The sequence below is a fragment of the Lagopus leucura genome, unplaced genomic scaffold (assembly GCF_019238085.1).
Source record: "Lagopus leucura isolate 7727_CA_CO unplaced genomic scaffold, USGS_WTPT01 Super-Scaffold_100017, whole genome shotgun sequence".
Lineage (NCBI taxonomy): Eukaryota > Metazoa > Chordata > Aves > Galliformes > Phasianidae > Lagopus > Lagopus leucura.
This window is the reverse complement of record NW_024962271.1, coordinates 14,700,717-14,717,883: the sequence shown is the minus strand read 5'-3', so window position 1 is coordinate 14,717,883 and position 17,167 is coordinate 14,700,717. Positions and strand designations below refer to the sequence as shown.

Here is a 17,167-nt window from a genome sequence, read left to right as displayed (position 1 = left end):
AGGTCTGTTTGCAGCTCTGGGAAGCTGTGCGTGGACACAGCCCCGAGGCCACTGAGTGCCCCAGCCCCGTGGCCGTGCACGCTGCTCCTCCTCTGCGCTGGAGATGGAACTGGAAGCTTCTCTCCACCTTTTAGTGTCCACCATCTGCAAAGCAGGCACGACCCAGCTCTGTGCAAGGTCCACCTGCCTAGACTTTAAACTCGTCCTAATCACCAGCTCAGCATGCAGGCAATCTGCGGGCTGCTGTTTGATAACTAGAGCCGGTCGGAACACCTCTGGCTCACCCAATGGACAACCCAGGGCACAGGAGGGCTGAGACTGGACCTGCACCGAAGCTGGAGCAATATGGCAGGTAGTCCAGGACCACATCCAGCTGGGCTAGAGCACAGAGGGTTGTAACATTCTGATATCTCCAAACACGGAGAGGGGAAGGCTGGTAGCAAGGCGGCAGGCACACCTTCAACCCTGAGGGCATCCAGCTGGCACCTCATGGGGCTCTTGGCCATAGGAAGCCAGCAAAATCCTGCAGAGGAAAACACCTGAGGCTGCACCAACCTTGCTAGGGGAGATTTATTTTTAAGTGACGTTTACAAGAACTGTGCAAAACCTGAAAAACGGAAGAGGTAAAGAAAGAGTAAAGGGGTAAATCAGGACGCCTGCAAGAGGGGAAAAATAACCCCTCCTTTATCCACTGCTAACCTTCCCCTTTCCCTGGATCCGACCCCATGGGGCAGGAAGGGTCCTCCCAAACTTCTTCTGGACAGAACTGATTCCCCCCAGCAAATCAGACACCCCAGAGCACCACGTGGGTCACCACCGGAGATGGCCGAGACCATTCCTGCAAAGAGGCTGCAGGCTCTTTGTAGTGTTCACCTCACCCCTTAGTGTTCAAGCTGCGGGGACGTCCCTGTGCCCGACCCCGGAGGTGCGCTCATGGCCCAAGCAGAGCAGGGAGGGAAGGAGCCTGGGAATGGAGGTAAGTCTTCATGGGAGAACAAGGTCCCTCCGGAGGCAGCTGGTCAATGCCATGCTCACAACCAGGAGCGGAGACTCTCCTTACCACACTCTGCAGCATGTGATGCTCGGTACCCTTCCCTCACTGCCAGCAGGGATGGGGATGGGCAGGCTTGCTCAAAACTATTCCCTAGTGTGACAGCCACCAACTGCAGGAGCAGCAATGCCAAAGTGTATTTTGGAGGTGTGCAACCCCACGACTTTTCCCTTTCCATGCTCTAGAAAGAAGGAGAGCAGGAGAGGTCGGGGCAGTCGATAAATGCTAATGGTCTGAAACGGTCCCCTCAAGTCACTCGTTTGAGTTTGGATTAACAACACTGGGAGAGCCCAGCACGGAAACCTGCCACAACCCCAGTGAGCAGCACACCCAGAGGGAGCGCTCCACTTTGCTCCCAAGCACTCTCTGCAAGAGGAGTCACCAGGTGGGACAGGGAAAAGAGGCTGCATGCAGAGGGCGGCCGAGCAGAGCCCTGCCAGCTCCCGGCACTGCAACATGGGTACAGCAGGAAGCGCAGTCCAGGGGACACCAGGCAGCTCCAGGCATCGCTTCCTCTCATCACCTCCCTCCTCTCCTCTCCACTCTCTCTGAGCCTTTGACACCGTCCTTCAACCCCTGTGCTACAGTGGGTACAGACCACAGAGGCCAGAGGAAAGCTTCCCCGCCCGTCGGACCTCCCCTTTCCCCCAGCACTCCCTGGAGGCCACCTCCAGCTGAGGAGAGGGAAGGGGAGGCCGAGGCTCGGGAGCATCACATGCAAGCTGAAAGCCACCAGGGGCAGGAGGCTCACGGCAAGCAGGCGGCCACCTGGTAGGCACCCTCGGCCGTGTGCTGGACGCTGTGCTCCTGCAGCAGGCCCAAGTCCAGGAAGCGCTCCCCGCACCACATGCACTTGTACTGCTGCTCGCGGGCGTGCACGCTGTGGTGCTTGTTGAGGTGCTCGCGCTGCTTGAAGGCCTTCTCACAGGAGGGGCACTTGTAGGGCTTCTCGCCCGTGTGCACGCGCCGATGGCGCTGCAGGTCCGAGGCGTACTTGAAGCGCTTTTCACAGTCGGGGCACTTGAGGGGCTTCTCGCGGGCCGGGTCGCAGCGGTGCTGCACGAACTCGGAGGAGGAGAAGAAACGTCTCTCGCAGAGCGTGCACTTGAGGGGCTTCTCGGCGCAGTGGGCCAGCTGGTGCTTCTGCAGCGCCGAGGCCCGCTTGTAGGACTTGTTGCACACCGCGCACTTGAAGGGCCGCTCGGCGTTCTGCACGCACTTGTGCCGCAGCAGCTCCGAGGACTGGTTGAAGCCCTTCTGGCACACGTTGCACTTGAAGAGGTTCTCTATGCCGTGCACGTGCTGGTGGTACACCAGGTGCGAGGGCTGCACGAAGCCCTTCTCGCACAGGTTGCACTTGAAGGGCTCCTCGGCCTTGTGCGTGCGGCGGTGGCGCATGAGCGCGTACTGCTGCTTGAAGCTCATCTGGCACAGGTCGCACTTGAAGGGCCGCTCCTCGCTGTGCGTGCGCTCATGCTGCCGCAGGTCCGAGGGCCGCTTGAAGGCCTTCTGGCACTCCCCGCAGCGGAAGGGCCGCTCGCCGCTGGGCGTGCAGGGGTGCTGCAGCAGCTCGGACGACTCCTTGAAGTGCAGCTCGCAGACGTTGCACTTGAAGAGGTGCTCCCCCGAGTGCGCGTACATGTGGCGCACCAGGTGCGAGCGGTGCTTGAAGGTCTTCTCGCACACCGTGCACTTGTAGGGCCGCTCCGAGCTGTGCGTCCGTTTGTGGTGCACCAGGTGGGACGACTGGCTGAAGCTCTTGTCGCACAGCGTGCACTTGTACGGCTTCTCGCCCGTGTGGATGCGCTCGTGCCGGGACAGCTCCGAGAGGTGCTTGAAGGTTTTCTGACAGATGGAGCAGCTGTAGGGCTTCTCCGAGGGATCGAGGGGCTGCGGGTGCTCGGCCTCGGGCGGCTTGTAGGTCTTCTCGCAGATGGAGCACTTCATGGCGTTGCCGTTGTGGACGTTGTGGTGTTGCGCCAGCGAGGTTAGGAGGGAGAAGCCCATCTTGCACACACCGCACACGAAGGGCTTCTGCTCCACCTGGATGCACTGGTGTTCCAGCAGGTCGGTGGCTTGGTGGAAGATCTTCAGACACTGCGTACACTGGAAAGAGCGGTCATGGCCCGGCAAGCACTGGTGCTCATGGGGGTTGGAGAGGTGAGTGAGGTCGTGGCCGCACACCCCGCATTTGTGGGACGGCTCCCCAGCCTGCAGAGGGGCGTGCTGGTGGTGCTGCAGGCCCGGGTCCGGCTGCAGCAGGATGCCGTAGACGGCACAGCCCAGGGGGTTTTCGGCGGTGCTGGGTGGGATGGAGTGTTCCGGGAGGGCGGTGGTCCCAGCGTGGTGCTGCTGCGGAGGTGGCGGCGGCTGCTGCGGTTGCTGCTGTTGCTGCTGCCAGCTTTCTGACATGCTTGGGAAAAAAAAACAGGGTTTTAGGAGTGACAGCTTCAGCTTCTCGGTCAGAAAGGTTCAAGTAAAAATAAAAATCAAAAGCATCCAAGACTCTGATTCCCTGTACCAATCCTGAAATTGAGGACAGGAAACCCAGCCCACAGCCAGGATCCTGGGGAGTGAGGAGGCCGAGACGCCACGGGCTCCTCCTTGGATCTGCAGAAGTTCTTTGTGGACTGCGTGTTCCGGTTTTCTGCTTGGCTTTTTCTCTTTCCTTCTCTTGGACAAAAAAAAAAAAGTCAGGCAGGTAGAAGCAAGTGCCTTGAAGACAAGAGGAGGCCCTTCTCTGTGCCGGCTGTGATGTGCGCACACACAGGCAGGGCGAGCGATGCAGCACAGGGAGCAGCTCTGCCTGCAAGAAGAAGACAGTTCATGTCAGATCTCAGACGACAGACAGGCAGCTGTCCAGTCAGGTGAGCTCATGGCTCACCTTGCAAACTCTCTTGCACCCCTGCAAAGCACCTGGGAGCCCAGGGAGGGGAGCCGACCAGAGCTGGAGCACTGCATGCTGCCAGGACTCAGTGTAGAAAGAGACAGACCCTGCCTGGCCAACACAGCCATGGATTTGCCTGGTGAGCTCTCACACGAAGCAGTAGAGGCTGCCTCAGTCCCCATTGGGCCCAGGATGCAATGTGGGGTCTGAGCAAAATGCTCCCCTGCAAGCTCACCCATTTCTACCAGAGCAGCTCTGGCAGGGTGAACACATCTATCTGTTACTCTGTGCGAGCTGTGGTGTGCTAAATGCTGTGCAAAAAAGCTACCGAGTGAAATGTCACAAATACCAGGGCAGATTCCCACCCTAGAAAGGCAATTCTGCCAGTCCCAACCTCCTCCTGAAGCCCCAGCATCGAGCACATTAACCTCTGACAGAGCCAAGGGAGGGAGGTACTCATGAATTTTCCTCTCTGCCTGTAGGAAGAGCCAGAGAAGATAGAGAAGGGTTTGCCCTTGGTGTTACCCTGCCTGCAGACAAAACAGAACCTGCAGGCATCGTGCAAAGCACAGTCAAAGAGGCACTGCAGCAATGGCTTGGCAGAGCCTTCCTCCAAAGTTCAGGATAACAGCACGCTGGGGCCCAGCACCTTGCCCCAGAGGTACTGCTTGGCCTTGCTGTATGGTTCTTCTCACAGATAAAATCCAGTATTGACCAAGAGAAGAGTAAACTCCACCAGTGAGCAGCGGGTATGAACAAGTGACAAGACACTTCAACAGCACAGAAGCATCTATCCTTGGGCAAGAGGCAGCAGCAGGCACTGCTGGGCCACAATCCACATCCCCTCAGTGCCTCTGTGCTACAGGGCAGGGCATCGCTTCGTCCTGCAGCACCAATCTGAGCAATACAGCACCCAGAGGCCCACGTGCCAGGCTGGTTTCCTCCAGGACCTCAGTCCTTTTGTGCTGACACCTGGAGCAGATGCTGCAGGCAGGATACAGCCCCTGCCCCCTCGATGCCCCGCAGGAACATGGCATTGCTTTGTCCCCCAGACAAATCTGGGCAGCACAACACCCAGAGGCTCCTGGTGGGCCAGGCCAGGGTCCTGCCAGGACCTGGGAGCTCAGCTCTTTCGCTCTGACACCCGGAGGAGAAGCTGAGGGCAGGATATGGTCCCCCTCGGAGCGGCTTTGCCCTGCAGACCGGGCCGGCTCCCAGCGGAACCTCCAGCAGCAGCCCGGGGCTCACCCTGTGCTGAGCCTGCAGCACGGGCCGGGGTCGTGGCGCTGGGGAGCCGTCCCACCGCACGGCGTGCAGTGCCATCCCTGCGGGCTGCGGCAGCACCTCATCCCGGCATCACCACCCCATCCCGGCATCACCTCCCCATCCGGGCATCACCACCCCATCCCGGCATCACCTCCCCATCCCGGCATCACCACCCCATCCCGGCATCACCACCCCATCCCGGCATCACCACCCCATCCCGGCATCATCACCCCATCCCGGTATCACCACTCCCTCCCGTCCCAGCATCATCACCCCATCCGTTCCAGGCAGCAGCCCGTACCGACCTGCTTTACCGGGACCGGCTCCGGGTCCCGCTCATCCCTCGGAAGGAGCGCCCAGACGGAACGGAGGCACTTCCAGGCCGGGCTCAGCGGGCGGCGAACAGCTTCTCGCCCGGGGCTCCCCGCAGCCCGAGCCCACCGCCGGGCCCGCCCCGCCCGCGGCCCGCCGCCCCCATGGGCCGCCCCGAGGCCCCGCGGACGCGCGGGGGGCAACTTCCCGCCGGCCCGAGGCCCGCACAAAGGGCCCTCACCTGCGGCGGGAGGCCCCGCTCAGCCCGCTCGCTACCCGCGGGCGGGGCCGCGGCCTGCTCGCTCCGCCCGATCCCCGCGCTCGCTTGGCGGCGGCGGCGGGCGGCGGGGCGGGGAGGGCCGGGCCGGGCGGCGGAGCGGAGCGGAGCGGAGCGCAGGAGGCGGAGCGCGGCCGGCGCACGGCGCCCCCTGTCGGGCGGAGCGCGCAGCGCAGCGCCGCCATGAGCGCGACGCTCGTGGGGTACAGCAGCTCCGAGGATGAGGAGGAAGGAGGGGGGGGGACGCGGGGCAGGTGGGTGCCGTGCTGCCGTGCGGCGCCGAGCCCGGCGCGGGGGGAAACCGACGCGCTTCTTTCTGTCTTGCAGCCGCCGCCTGCCCGTCCCCGAGTGCGTGCTGGCCATGTTCAGCGAGGAGGAGCGGGAGGAGAAGCGGGACGACAGCTCTCGGCACGGCGGCCGCGTGCGGTGCTTCCCACACGAGCGGGGCAGCTGGGCCACGCACGTGTACCTGCCCTGTGCGTGAGCTGGGGCGCGGGGCCGGGCCTGGGGCTGCGGGGCGGCGTGCGGGGCATCGCTGACGCCTCGCCGTGGGAGGGCGGTGCGGCCAGGCACCGCTGCCCGGAGCTGTGGGTGCCCCGGCGCTGGAGGTGCCCCAGGACGCGGGCGGGCACTGGGGGGCCGGCAGCCTACGGCAGGGCTTGGAGCTCAACAGGCTGTACGGTCCCCTGCAACCTCTGCCGTTCTTTGTGCCCCACAGACCAGGCCCAGGAGGAGTTCCTGGAGCTGCTGGAGCTGCTGGCGTCCCACGCTCGCACCTACGTCCCGTCCCTCACTGCCATGGAGGAGTTCCACGTCAGCCTGTCGCAGAGTGTGGTGCTGCGCTACCACTGGATCAACCCCTTCATGCAGAGCCTCAAGGAGCGCCTGGCCTCCTTCCACAGGTGGGGACAACTGAGTCCCTGGGCAGCTGCTGTGGGCCTCTCATCCCACTCTTTAACAGGGCCTGTTGTGATAGAATCATAGAATCATAGAACGGCCTGGGTTGAAAAGGACCACAGTGCTCATCTGGTTCCAACCCCCTGCTGTGTGCAGGGTCACCAACCAGCAGCCCAGGCTGCCCAGAGCCACATCCAGCCTGGCCTTGAATGCCTGCAGGGATGGGGCATCCACAGCCTCCTTGGGCAACCTGTTCCAGTACCTCACCACCCTCAGGGTGAAAAACTTCCTCCTAACATCCAACCTAAACCTGCCCTGTCTCAGTTTAGGATGAGAGGAAATGGTTTCAAACTAAAACAAGGGAGATGTAGACTGGATATAAGAAAGAAGTTCTTTACACTAAGATTGGTGAGGCAGTGGCACAGTGGTGCCCCATCCCAAGGTCAGGCTGGAGGGGCTTTGAGCACTGATGGAGCTGTGGGTTGTCCCTGCTCATTGCAGGAAGTGGGACCAGATGGCCTTTAGGTGTCCCTTCAACTCAAACAGTTCTATGATTCTATGAAATTCCATCCCTTCTCCGTCTTCTGTTTGTGTTTGTTTTTTTTTTTTCCCTAGCTGAAACAGTTTCTATCTCACTTCAGATTCTTCTGTGTGGCTGACCGAGTGAAGGTGTACACCAACCAGAACAAAACCAGGTGAGCGAGCAAAGGGGAACAGTGCCAGGCAGGTGAGAGCGGAGAGCTGCCCGTGCCATCCCACACCATGGCAGGGAAGTCCACGGAGGGGCAGACCCTGAAGTTTCAGATCTTTGTCCAGCCCCTTCCAGCAGCGCCCTGGGGTGCGTGTGTTTTTAGTTTCTCCATCAGTTCTCTGCAAGCTGTTATTGTCTTGTGGGGACTGAACCTCGGGCTGCAGAATTTCAGCCTTCTGAAGTTAGGAGGAGGGATGTGTTCCCAACGTGGCCTGAGGCAGCCTTTCTGCTGGGGTTGGGTGATGCTGCAGCTTCACATCCGCTCTGCCAGAGAGACAGCCCTGCACATTGCTGTGCTGATCTCGTTGGCTCTGTGGTTGCACAGATCCCTGTGCCAGCTGGGAGAGTGGGTGAGGGAATGAGCAGCCTGGGGCCAGCGGAGTGGAGGCCACCTCCTTTGGCAGCACTGCCAGCTTATGCTGATGGTGAAATTGCATTGTGAGTCTTCAAAGGGCTGGAGACAAACAGCTCTGGCAGCGCTAACTCACCTGGGCGCCAGCTCAGAAGCCTGATGGTGCTGCTTCCAGTTTAACAAAATGAAGCAATTTAAATGCCAAAGCACATTAAAGAGAAAGGTGATTAAAATTATGAAAAGCTGCTGAATCTAATGGGAATGGAAAACCACATCAGCCATGGGCAGGAGGAAGCAGGTCTTTGAGGAAGACTTGTCCAGCCTCCCGTCGTGCGGTCAGACGCAGGCGTATGAGAAGTGTCACCACGACGGTCCTCATGAGGAACCTCTTTGTCACAGCACTTCCCCATCCACACTGTTCTCAGCTGGTGCTTTGCAGCCACTTCCTCTCCATTGTACAACTCCTGTAGCAACCTCCATCCTCTCAAAGCCATACGGCTCTTGCACAGGGCTTTGCTGAGATACTCACGTGTGTTCTGGTCTTTGTTTAGGACCTTTGTAGGTTTGGAAGTCTCTACTGGACATTTCCAGCTGCTGGAATTGGTCTCAGAGGTGGACAGGGTTATGGAGGAATATGACCTCCCCGTATTTTACAAGGTGAGGCCTTTCCCTGCTGGTCTGGAGGTGCTGTCTGGTTCCCTGTGAAGGGTTGGGGCCTGACTGGTCTGTGCTGTGTTCAACGTTAAATAAACAGGAGTGGAGAAATTGGGCTCTGAAATGGTTTTCCACGGGCCAATCAGTGGCATTCACAGCTAACATCCTGAACAGGGTCTTGCTGAGAGTGGGACTTGCACAAGTATGACTTCTGTTTTGTGCCCTGGATGGGAGAGTAAGGATGTTAACTAACTGGTGCCCTCTGGGAGTGGGGCAGAGTCGGGGAGGACCCTCATTTCCAGCGCTGTCACATTTCAGCTCTGCAACCACGGGTCTGGCTTTGGGGCTCCCTGCTTTGCGATCCTCCTGACCGTGAATGCAGAGCATTCCAAGGCCCCAGGCAGGGCAGCACCGCACTGAATCTCCCACTGCAGTGAGCAGAGCCTCCTTTCATCCTTGTGATCCAATCCCTGCTTTATCTTCAGGACCCATCGTTCCACATCAGCATGGCCTGGTGCGTCGGGGACCTGAGTGGCAGCCTGGAGGGGCAGTGTCTGCAGGAGCTCCAGGTGTGTGTCCCCACATGGGCACGGGGGAGAGCCAAGCAGAGGGAGTTTGCTTCTGTGAGGCAAACTCAGCTTGGCTGAAAGAATGGAGGCTTTGGGCGGGGGGGACAGAGGGAGGTCAGCGAGTTGAGTCACCTTGCCGAAGAACAGCCACAAACCTGTCTCTGACTCGGTTCTGGGATGGAGCAGCCGACTTCCCCCTCCAGCAGCCGGCCCACCCAGCCTCCCTGTGCTCACTCCTGCCCCTGCTTGTGTTTTTCAGGACATTGTGGACAGGTTTGAGGACTCGGCGCGCATTCTGCGTGTCCAATGGGAGCAAATCCGCTGCAAGTCAGGCAACAAGTTCTTCTCCTTCCCCTTGAGGTAGGACCTGATGGGGCTGTGCATCTCAGAGCCCAAAGAAAGACCTGCTGTTCAACAAAGAGCCGTTCTCCAGCACAGCTCCAAACACTGGAGGCTGCCACACGCCTCCCACGCTCTTCTTGTCTGCTCAGCAGCTCTGGGAAGTTTGTGGTCTCAAGCCACGCAACTTCCAAGTCTGAGTTGTTGGCTAAAGAAATGTGTGTTTGCAGATTTCTTACAGCGGCGTGCTGTCAGCAGCCAGGATGTGCTGCTGTCAGCATTGGTGGCTCCAGTCAGAGCTGCTAATTTTGCTGATTTTAAGAAAGAAAAAAAACCAACCCTCTCTAAAAGCCGTAGATGCCTTCTGTTTAGGAGAAGGGAGGTCGCGTGGGAAGCAGTTGCTGAAGGCAGCTTGTCTCGCGCAGTTGGAAGTGGCAACTGTCATTGTCTGGGAGGCTCAGGGCTGACTGCTGAGCTCAGTTGTAGCTCTGAAAAACAAGAAGGCAGGGATGCAGCAGGGCATCTCCCTACCGTAACGCAGCCCACAGAAACTCCTGGGTCACATCTGCGGCCCTCTCACGCTGCTGCTGCTGCCTCTGCAAATTGCAGTATGAGATCCCGTCGCCAAGACTGAATCGTGGCGATTGCATCTTGACGGAGAGGCTTTACAACGACGACTTTGAGGTTATTTGAGTCAGAAGGCCGTGTTCGCAGGGCTGTCCCTGCCGTCGCGTTACGGCGAGCCCAAGAGAGGGCACTGTCGGCTCTCGCACCGCGGCCCGGTGGGCGTTCTCGCTCGGTCGGGGGGTGGCACGGGGGCTTCTCCATAAAGCGGCACCCACCGCGCTGGGCTGTCCCTGCGCTGCCCGTGGGCGGACTTTTGTCCTCGGGAAAAGGCCCCTTCTGTCCTTTGTTCCTGCTGCGCTGCCCTCCATCTTTCGTACCGCGTTTATTGATGAAAGACTGCCAGAGTCCTTCCGGGCAGTAAAACGCGTCTCACAGCGTTGTTTCTGTGCTACATCTGAGCCGCTCCGCCTCTGATGCGCCGTCGGCTCCGAACGAGGCGATGCCCGCGGCGCTCCTGGGAGCAGAGTGCGCGAAGAGCATCGCCGCGCGGCGCGGCCCGCAGCCCTCACGGCCACGGGGCGCATCTCCCCGTGCCTGCCAGCCGCCCCGCAACTGCGGGTTTTACATTAACCGAACTCCCGGGGGCAGCGGGAGGGAGAAGCGGCAAAAGCGGCGCGTCGGCTGGTTACAAACAACCCCGTCCTCGCCGCTGTTTGCTGGGAGCGCCGACCCTGACGGCCCCCTCCTCCCCCGCCGTGGCTGCGCGCACCCGGACGGACGCAGCGCGGCCCTTCCCCGGCCCGTCCCCCTCCTCGTCGCGCGGAGGAGGCGGCGCTCGCGGCGCGGGCACCTGCCGGGAACGCGGCTTGCCTTCCCCCGCCCCGCCCCGCTGACCGCCCCGCCCCGCGCCGCCACCGCCCCGCGTCTCTCCGCCGGGGCAGCGCCGAGCCGAGCCTCGCCGAGCGGCCCTCGGAGCACATGGGCCGCGCCCCGCCGGCCTGAGCCGCACACAAAGGCGGGCGGGCGGGCGCCGAGGGGCAGCGCCGCCCATGCTCCGCTCGCAGCCCCCGCGGCGGCGGCCCGGGCCCGGGCCATGAGGGCGGCGTAGATCGGGATGGCGGGCGGCGGGGCGCGACGTGAGGGCGCCTCCTGCCGGGCGGGCGGAACCCTGGTGGCGGCCGTGCTGCTGGCGCTGCCGGCACTGCTGGGGGCGGCGGGCGGAGAGCTGAACGCCGAGGTGAGAGCGGGGCGCGGGGAGCGGGGCGCGGGCCGGGCCGCCGTGCCCCCGGGAGAGGCTGCGGGGCCGCGCGGAACCGTCGGCCCGGTCCCCGCCCGCTGACCGCCGCGTGCCCTTAGGCATGGCTGCGGCTGTACGGGTACCTGCCGCCGGGCAGCCGGCAGATGTCCACCATGCGCTCCGCCCAGATCCTCTCCTCGGCCCTCTCCGAGATGCAGAAGTTCTACGGGATCCCCGTCACCGGCGTGCTGGACGAGGAGACCAAAACGTGAGCTCGCCCCCGTGCCTCCCCTCGCTCTGCCCCCCGGCCCTCCTCTCCCCGAAGCGGGCTCTGCCCCTGACCCACGCGCGGGGCCCCGTTCTTTCCCGGCGCGGTGGACATGCTCCGGCGCTGCCCCGCGGGGTGCACGAGCCCTGCCCGCCCCCAGGAGCGCGGCCGCTCCCCCCCGGTGCTGTAAGCCCTCGGGGTGCCGTGCCCTGAGCCCCGTCGCCCCCCGCCAGGTGGATGAAGCGGCCCCGCTGCGGGGTCCCGGACCAGTTTGGGGTGCGGATGAAGTCCAACATGCGGCGGAAGCGGTACGCGCTGACCGGGCGACGCTGGAGCCAGAACCACCTCACCTTCAGGTACGCAGCTACCAGTGTTGCTTGCCCTCGGGCGCAGACCCTGCAAGCCACGGGCGCAGCCCTGAGCCGGCACCGCTCTGTGCCCGCAGCATCCAGAACTACACGGAGAAGCTGGGCCGCTACCACTCGTATGAGGCCATCCGCCAGGCGTTCCGCGTGTGGGAGCAGGCCACGCCGCTGGCCTTCCAGGAGGTGCCCTACGAAGACATCCGCCAGAAGCGAAAGAAGGAGGCTGACATCATGGTGCTCTTCGCCTCCGGCTTCCACGGGGACAGCTCCCCTTTCGATGGCGTCGGGGGGTTCTTGGCTCACGCTTATTTCCCCGGCCCGGGGATGGGGGGGGACACTCACTTTGACTCGGATGAGCCCTGGACGCTGGAAAACACGGATGTGTCGGGTGAGCTGGGGCTGAGGGCTGAGTCGGGTGGTGCTGGGGCTGAGGGCTGAGTCGGGTGGTGCTGGGGACAGCCTGAGGGCTGGATGGTGTCCCTGGCACATGAAGAGCGTGGCCCGAGGCAGTGAGAGTGTGTGGGCAGGAGTGCTGGGAGAAGAGATCCTCTGAGGGCAGCATGGATGGCTGTGGCTCCCTGCAGAACATCGCAGGGTGCAGGGTGTTGGAGCAGGGAACGCCCTGTGCTAGGTGCTGTGCTGACGGTGCCTTTCCCCACAGGGAACAACCTCTTCCTGGTGGCTGTGCACGAGCTGGGGCACTCACTGGGCCTGGAGCACTCTAGCAACCCCAGTGCTATCATGGCCCCCTTCTACCAGTGGATGGACACGGAGAACTTCCAGCTCCCTGAGGACGACCTAAAGGGCATACAGCAGCTGTACGGTGAGGAGCTGCGCTGGAACGTGGGCTGGCAGGGGGACGTGGATGCTCCACCAACCTTGGCGCTGGGTGCTGGGTCTTGGAGCCTCTGAATGGGGAGGAGAAGCACTGTGGGTTGACAAGTGCTCAATCCACCCTCTCCTGTTCTGTGCAGGTACTGCGGATGGGCACCCTCAGCCCACCAAGCCCTTGCCCACTGTGACACCTCGGAGACCTGGCAGGCCGGACCACAGACCCCCCAAACCACCTCCGCCGGGGAAACCAGAGCGGCCCCCAAAACCTGGCAGCCCAGACCGACCCGACCAGTACGGCCCTGACATCTGTGATGGGAACTTTGACACAGTGGCGGTGCTGCGGGGAGAGATGTTTGTGTTCAAGGTACCAGCCAGGACACCTCCCCTCCCTTCTGAGCCTACATCCACCCCAGGTTCTCTGGGTGGAAGGGGTACTCCGGCACTTTGCCCATCCCCAGGGCTCTGACCCTGTGTATGCCTGTGCTGTGCTGATGCTTTGCTTCCCACCAGGGCAAGTGGTTCTGGCGGGTCCGGCACAATCGGGTGCTGGACAACTACCCCATGCCCATCGGGCACTTCTGGCGGGGACTGCCTGGGGACATTGATGCTGCCTACGAGAGGCACGACGGGAGATTTGTCTTCTTTAAAGGTGAGCAGGGCAGCTGGAGCTGGGGGGGATGGGGCAGGGGATGCCCCCACATCATGGCCAGACCGTGCACAGCTGGGCAGCGCAGCCTCACCTGCTTTCTCCGTTTCCTTCCAATCAGGCAACTGGTACTGGCTCTTCCGTGAAGCCAACCTGGAAGCTGGGTACCCCCAGCCCCTGTCCACCTATGGGCAGGGCATCCCCTACGACAGCATCGACACTGCAGTCTGGTGGGAGCCAACAGGGCACACCTTCTTCTTCCGTGGAGACAGGTGGGTGCTTCTGTTCCCCCGGCTGGAGTGGGGGCAGTGTGGGGTGCATGGAGGTGGGATGATGAGTTGTTGGCAAATGGCTTTCTGGACCAAGGGCTGATGGAAAAGCTGGGGCTGTCAGGGGGCAGTGTGTCTGTGCCCCCCCTGCTCACCATGTCCCACTGCCTCCCACAGATACTGGCGCTTCAATGAGGACACACGCTCAGTGGACCCCGGCTACCCCAAGCCCATCTCGGTCTGGGTGGGCATCCCCCCCTCGCCCAAGGGTGCCTTCCTCAGCTCAGATGCCTGTAAGTAGAGAAGGGTGGGCAGGAGGGGTGGGCAAAGGAAATGCAGTCACCCTGCCAGCAGCTGCCTATGACCATTGTGGGCCGCAATGGGATGCTGCAGGATGCGATGGAGGCAGAGCCTGCCGTGCTTGGCACTTTCTGCTCTCCATCGTGTGGGAGCTGTGCCTGGATGCAGCCGCTCACCCCTCTCCCCCGTCTCTCCCCCCCGTCCTTCTCCCCAGCCTCCACTTACTTCTACAGAGGCACAAAGTACTGGAAGTTTGACAACGAGCGGCTCAGGACGGAGCCGGGCTATCCCAAATCCATCCTGCGGGACTTCATGGGCTGCAATGTGGAGCTGGTCCCGGAGCCCAGCCCGCCGCGCTGGCCTGACGTGGACCGACCGCCTTTCAACCCTGATGGCGACGAAACACCACGGGATGATGGCGACGAGGAGGAGGAGCAGGAGGACGAGGAGGATTATGGCGAAGGCGGCCGCGAGAAGGGCGGTGACGTGGACGTGGTGGTGCAGATCGATGAGTACACGCGCACCATGAGTGTGGTGATGGTGCTGGTGCTGCTGGTGCTGCTGCTCTGCATCCTCGGCCTCATCTATGTCATCGTGCAGATGCAGAGGAAGGGCACACCCCGAATGCTCTTGTACTGCAAGCGCTCCTTGCAGGAGTGGGTCTGACCCCCGCCTTCCTCCCCCCTCCCCACCACCATGGTGCTAACAATGAGCCCGCCCCACCCTGCCCTCCCCAGCGGCATATTTATATGCAGAGGTTGGTCCCGTTCCCCTTGGTCCCTGCGCACTCTGCCACCCTCTGGTCTGGCTCCAGAAAGGAGGGACTCTGCCTGCCCCAGCCCTGGGCTCAGGGCTTCTCAGAGCCCCTGGCCTGAGTGCAGCCAGGTGCCACAGCACCAGGGCTGGGGTGTGGGCGAGGAGCTGGGGAGAGTCGAAGTCTCTCAGGCTGGAGGTGCCCCTCTGTCTCTTGGCATCCCTGGTCACCTTGTCTTGCGTGCCCCAGCCCGGCTGCATTCTTTGGTCTGAACTGTGGACACTGCTTGTGCGTGCAGGGCAGAGAGGTTCTGTGCTGCCCACCCATGCCCCCAGCCGGCAGCAGGTGGACATATGGAGCTGTGGGCACCTGAAGCGCGAGGCAAGTGGGGGCTGAGCGTGGCTGGCGATAGGGGACAGTGCATGTGGGAAATAAAGCGCCTGGCAATGGCGCCAAGCTTGCAAACCCCATCAGAAAAGCAGGCGAGGGGCCAAGCCCCCTCCCCAAACCCTCACAGGGCCTTTGGTTGGCGTTGGGTGTGAAGCTGCATCCATACCCCCTGCTCAGCTCAGCCCCCTCTTCCCGCTTTGTCTGCCAGCACAGGCACCTGCTGCAGCTGTCAAAGCCCTCCAGGAGCATTTCCCTTCGCAGAGCGTTGCCTCCCCCGGCCCCGCGGGCAGGGCAGTGGGCACGGGCGCCTTGTGCTTCTATTAAACGGGTCGGGTGCGTGGAGCTGTGGTGCCATCCTTTGTGCAGGGATGGGCTGGCTGCCGTTGTGCGGGTGGACGCGTACTCAGTGGGTGTCAGTGGGGTGGGGGGATGCAGCGGGAGCTGTGCACAAGGCTGGGAGGGAGGCTGTGGGGATCGGGGCTGCTGCTGGGGCCACTGCCTCCAGGCTGCCATTCTGGGGGGTCAGCGGAGGCAGCCGGGCAGCAGCAGCAGACAGAGCTGCCTTTCAGGGGCTCCCGCGGGAACACAGCGTGCCTTGTTCTGTGCACGGCTGAGCAGTGTGGCACGCTGGGGGCTGCGTGGTTCCCCAGCAGGGCTGGGGCTGGGTTTGGCTGTCTGCGTGCTTTACCCCCTGCCCCATGCAGCGTGGTGGCCATCCTGGAGGAGCAAGGCCACAACTTGTGAGGGAAGGTGAAAGCTGGAGAAGCTGTAACTGCTACAGATGGGAGAAAATCTTGGGACTGGGAGAGATTAGATCCAAGAGCAGGAAATTGGCTTTATCCAGGGAAAAACGCCGCTCAGCCCACAATGGGAAGGAAAGCTGGCAAGGCAGCAGACACGGCTCTGCCAGCAAAGCCTAGGCACGGGTCAGGCGGCTCCAGTGGGGCTCAGCATCCCCACGCTTCCCGGGCCCAGGTCACCCCTCAGTGGGGGCATGGACTCCACTGGTGGTGCTGCCAGCTCCTGGGAGCTGTGCTGCTGGGAAGGGCCCCGCCTCCCATGCAGGCTGCCACGGACTGAGCGGATGCAGAGGCCATCAGCATGACGTGCAGTGAGCGCTCGAGGGGGGAGCATGGCTGGCGCAGGGCCGAGTTCCTGCAGGGACCAAGGCGGAAGCAGCCTGGCCTGACCCTATGGAGCGTGGGGGTCTGGGCTGCCGCACAGGGAGCAGACCCCAATCCTTATCCTCTTTTCACCTTGTGCCCTCCATCCTGCCCAGCTCCCCAGCAGGATGAGACCAGGAGCAGTGGAGCAGGCACTGTCCCTGACCTGCTCCCCTCACTGACCCCAGCCCTGCCAACCGCAGAGGGAGGGGACTCCCCCAGTTCAGAGGGGATGGTGCCTTGATGCTTGTGGCCAAGCAGGAGGGATGAGGCCCCCTCCACCATCTTGGGCTCAGGGCTGCTGGCACAGTGCCGAAGACAGAGCTGCAGCCAATTCCCAGCAGTTGCCCCGTGCTTCCATATCTCTAATTACATTAAAAGGGGAGGGGTGCCAGCACTCACCTCCTCCCTGGCTGCCACCCACAGCACTGGGGAGCCCCATGGTAGAGGACACCCTACCCCTGACCCCATCCCTGCCTACTGGAGCTGGGCAGTGCCACCCGAGCACATGCTCTATTCCCTGGAATTCAGTGCAGCACTGCAGCCCCAGGAGACGACAGCACTGGGAACAAAGAAACATTGGGAAAAGTGTCCCAGGTGAATCCACTGCCTTGGTTTCCACCTGCCTGGCCCCGCTGGGTCACTGCTTGTGGGATTTGCTCTCTATTTCCCCCATATTCGAGGGGCGCTGTGCTGGGAGGCAGTGATGGCAGCTCTCCGAGGTCAGGCCTCCTGATTTAGCTGTTATGGCTCCGGCCCAGGAAACTGAAACAAACAAACGAAACAAACCCCGCAGCAGTTCCCTTGCAACCAAACGTGTTTCTCCCACCACTCTGGGGCCCGGTGCCAGAGCCGAGGACACCCCCAGGCAGACCCTGCAGGCAGCTCATATCCCCCAGCACGGTGGGACCCCAAGGGATGACCCCAGCCAAAGGGCGCGGAGGCGGCGGCAGGACATGTGGCTGGGAGTTGCTGTTTCCCATGGTGGATGCCTTTCCCACAGCAGCTGTGTTTCTCCT

At 62.2% G+C, this 17,167-nt stretch overlaps 3 protein-coding genes across 4 annotated transcripts; 2 read left to right on the top strand and 1 right to left on the bottom strand.

Moving 5' to 3' along the window:
- Positions 1-1,700: 1,700 nt before the first annotated feature.
- On the bottom strand, positions 1,701-5,635 carry ZNF319 (zinc finger protein 319). The gene is made up of 2 exons (XM_042877025.1): positions 5,510-5,635; positions 1,701-3,857 (listed from the first exon to the last, which is right to left on the bottom strand). Exon 2 carries the CDS (start codon positions 3,461-3,463, stop codon positions 1,799-1,801), a length of 1,665 nt encoding a protein of 554 aa, XP_042732959.1. The 5' UTR covers positions 3,464-3,857; positions 5,510-5,635; the 3' UTR covers positions 1,701-1,798.
- Positions 5,636-5,968: 333 nt separating this feature from the next.
- Positions 5,969-9,705, top strand: USB1 (U6 snRNA biogenesis phosphodiesterase 1). Of its 2 annotated transcripts, XM_042877054.1 has the most exons (8): positions 5,969-6,047; positions 6,121-6,269; positions 6,512-6,695; positions 7,332-7,385; positions 8,345-8,450; positions 8,933-9,016; positions 9,276-9,289; positions 9,381-9,705. In XM_042877054.1, the coding sequence occupies exons 1-8, from the start codon at positions 5,977-5,979 to the stop codon at positions 9,385-9,387; spliced, it is 669 nt and encodes a 222-aa protein (XP_042732988.1). In that variant the 5' UTR covers positions 5,969-5,976; the 3' UTR covers positions 9,388-9,705. The 2 variants fall into 2 exon arrangements, with proteins under 2 accessions (XP_042732988.1, XP_042732987.1); XM_042877053.1 differs by having other exon boundaries at positions 9,276-9,705.
- A 1,331-nt stretch (positions 9,706-11,036) lies between these two features.
- On the top strand, positions 11,037-15,327 carry MMP15 (matrix metallopeptidase 15). Its single transcript, XM_042877032.1, has 10 exons — positions 11,037-11,159; positions 11,279-11,427; positions 11,661-11,783; positions 11,873-12,180; positions 12,454-12,615; positions 12,767-12,990; positions 13,137-13,275; positions 13,394-13,544; positions 13,719-13,834; positions 14,056-15,327. Exons 1-10 carry the CDS (start codon positions 11,037-11,039, stop codon positions 14,505-14,507), a joined length of 1,947 nt encoding a protein of 648 aa, XP_042732966.1. The 3' UTR covers positions 14,508-15,327.
- The last annotated feature ends 1,840 nt before the right edge of the window (positions 15,328-17,167 follow it).

Coding starts and splice junctions, on each gene's coding strand:
- MMP15 (XM_042877032.1), top strand. CDS start 11,037: ATGGCGGGCGGCGGGGCGCGACGTGAGGGCGCCTCCTGCCGGGCGGGC. Junction 11,428..11,660: donor CTGGACGAGGAGACCAAAAC/GTGAGCTCGCCC, acceptor GCCCCCCGCCAG/GTGGATGAAGCGGCCCCGCT. Junction 13,276..13,393: donor GAGATTTGTCTTCTTTAAAG/GTGAGCAGGGCA, acceptor CCTTCCAATCAG/GCAACTGGTACTGGCTCTTC.
- USB1 (XM_042877053.1), top strand. CDS start 5,977: ATGAGCGCGACGCTCGTGGGGTACAGCAGCTCCGAGGATGAGGAGGAA. Junction 7,386..8,344: donor ACCAACCAGAACAAAACCAG/GTGAGCGAGCAA, acceptor GTCTTTGTTTAG/GACCTTTGTAGGTTTGGAAG. Junction 8,451..8,932: donor ACCTCCCCGTATTTTACAAG/GTGAGGCCTTTC, acceptor CTTTATCTTCAG/GACCCATCGTTCCACATCAG.
- ZNF319 (XM_042877025.1), bottom strand. CDS start 3,463: ATGTCAGAAAGCTGGCAGCAGCAACAGCAGCAACCGCAGCAGCCGCCG.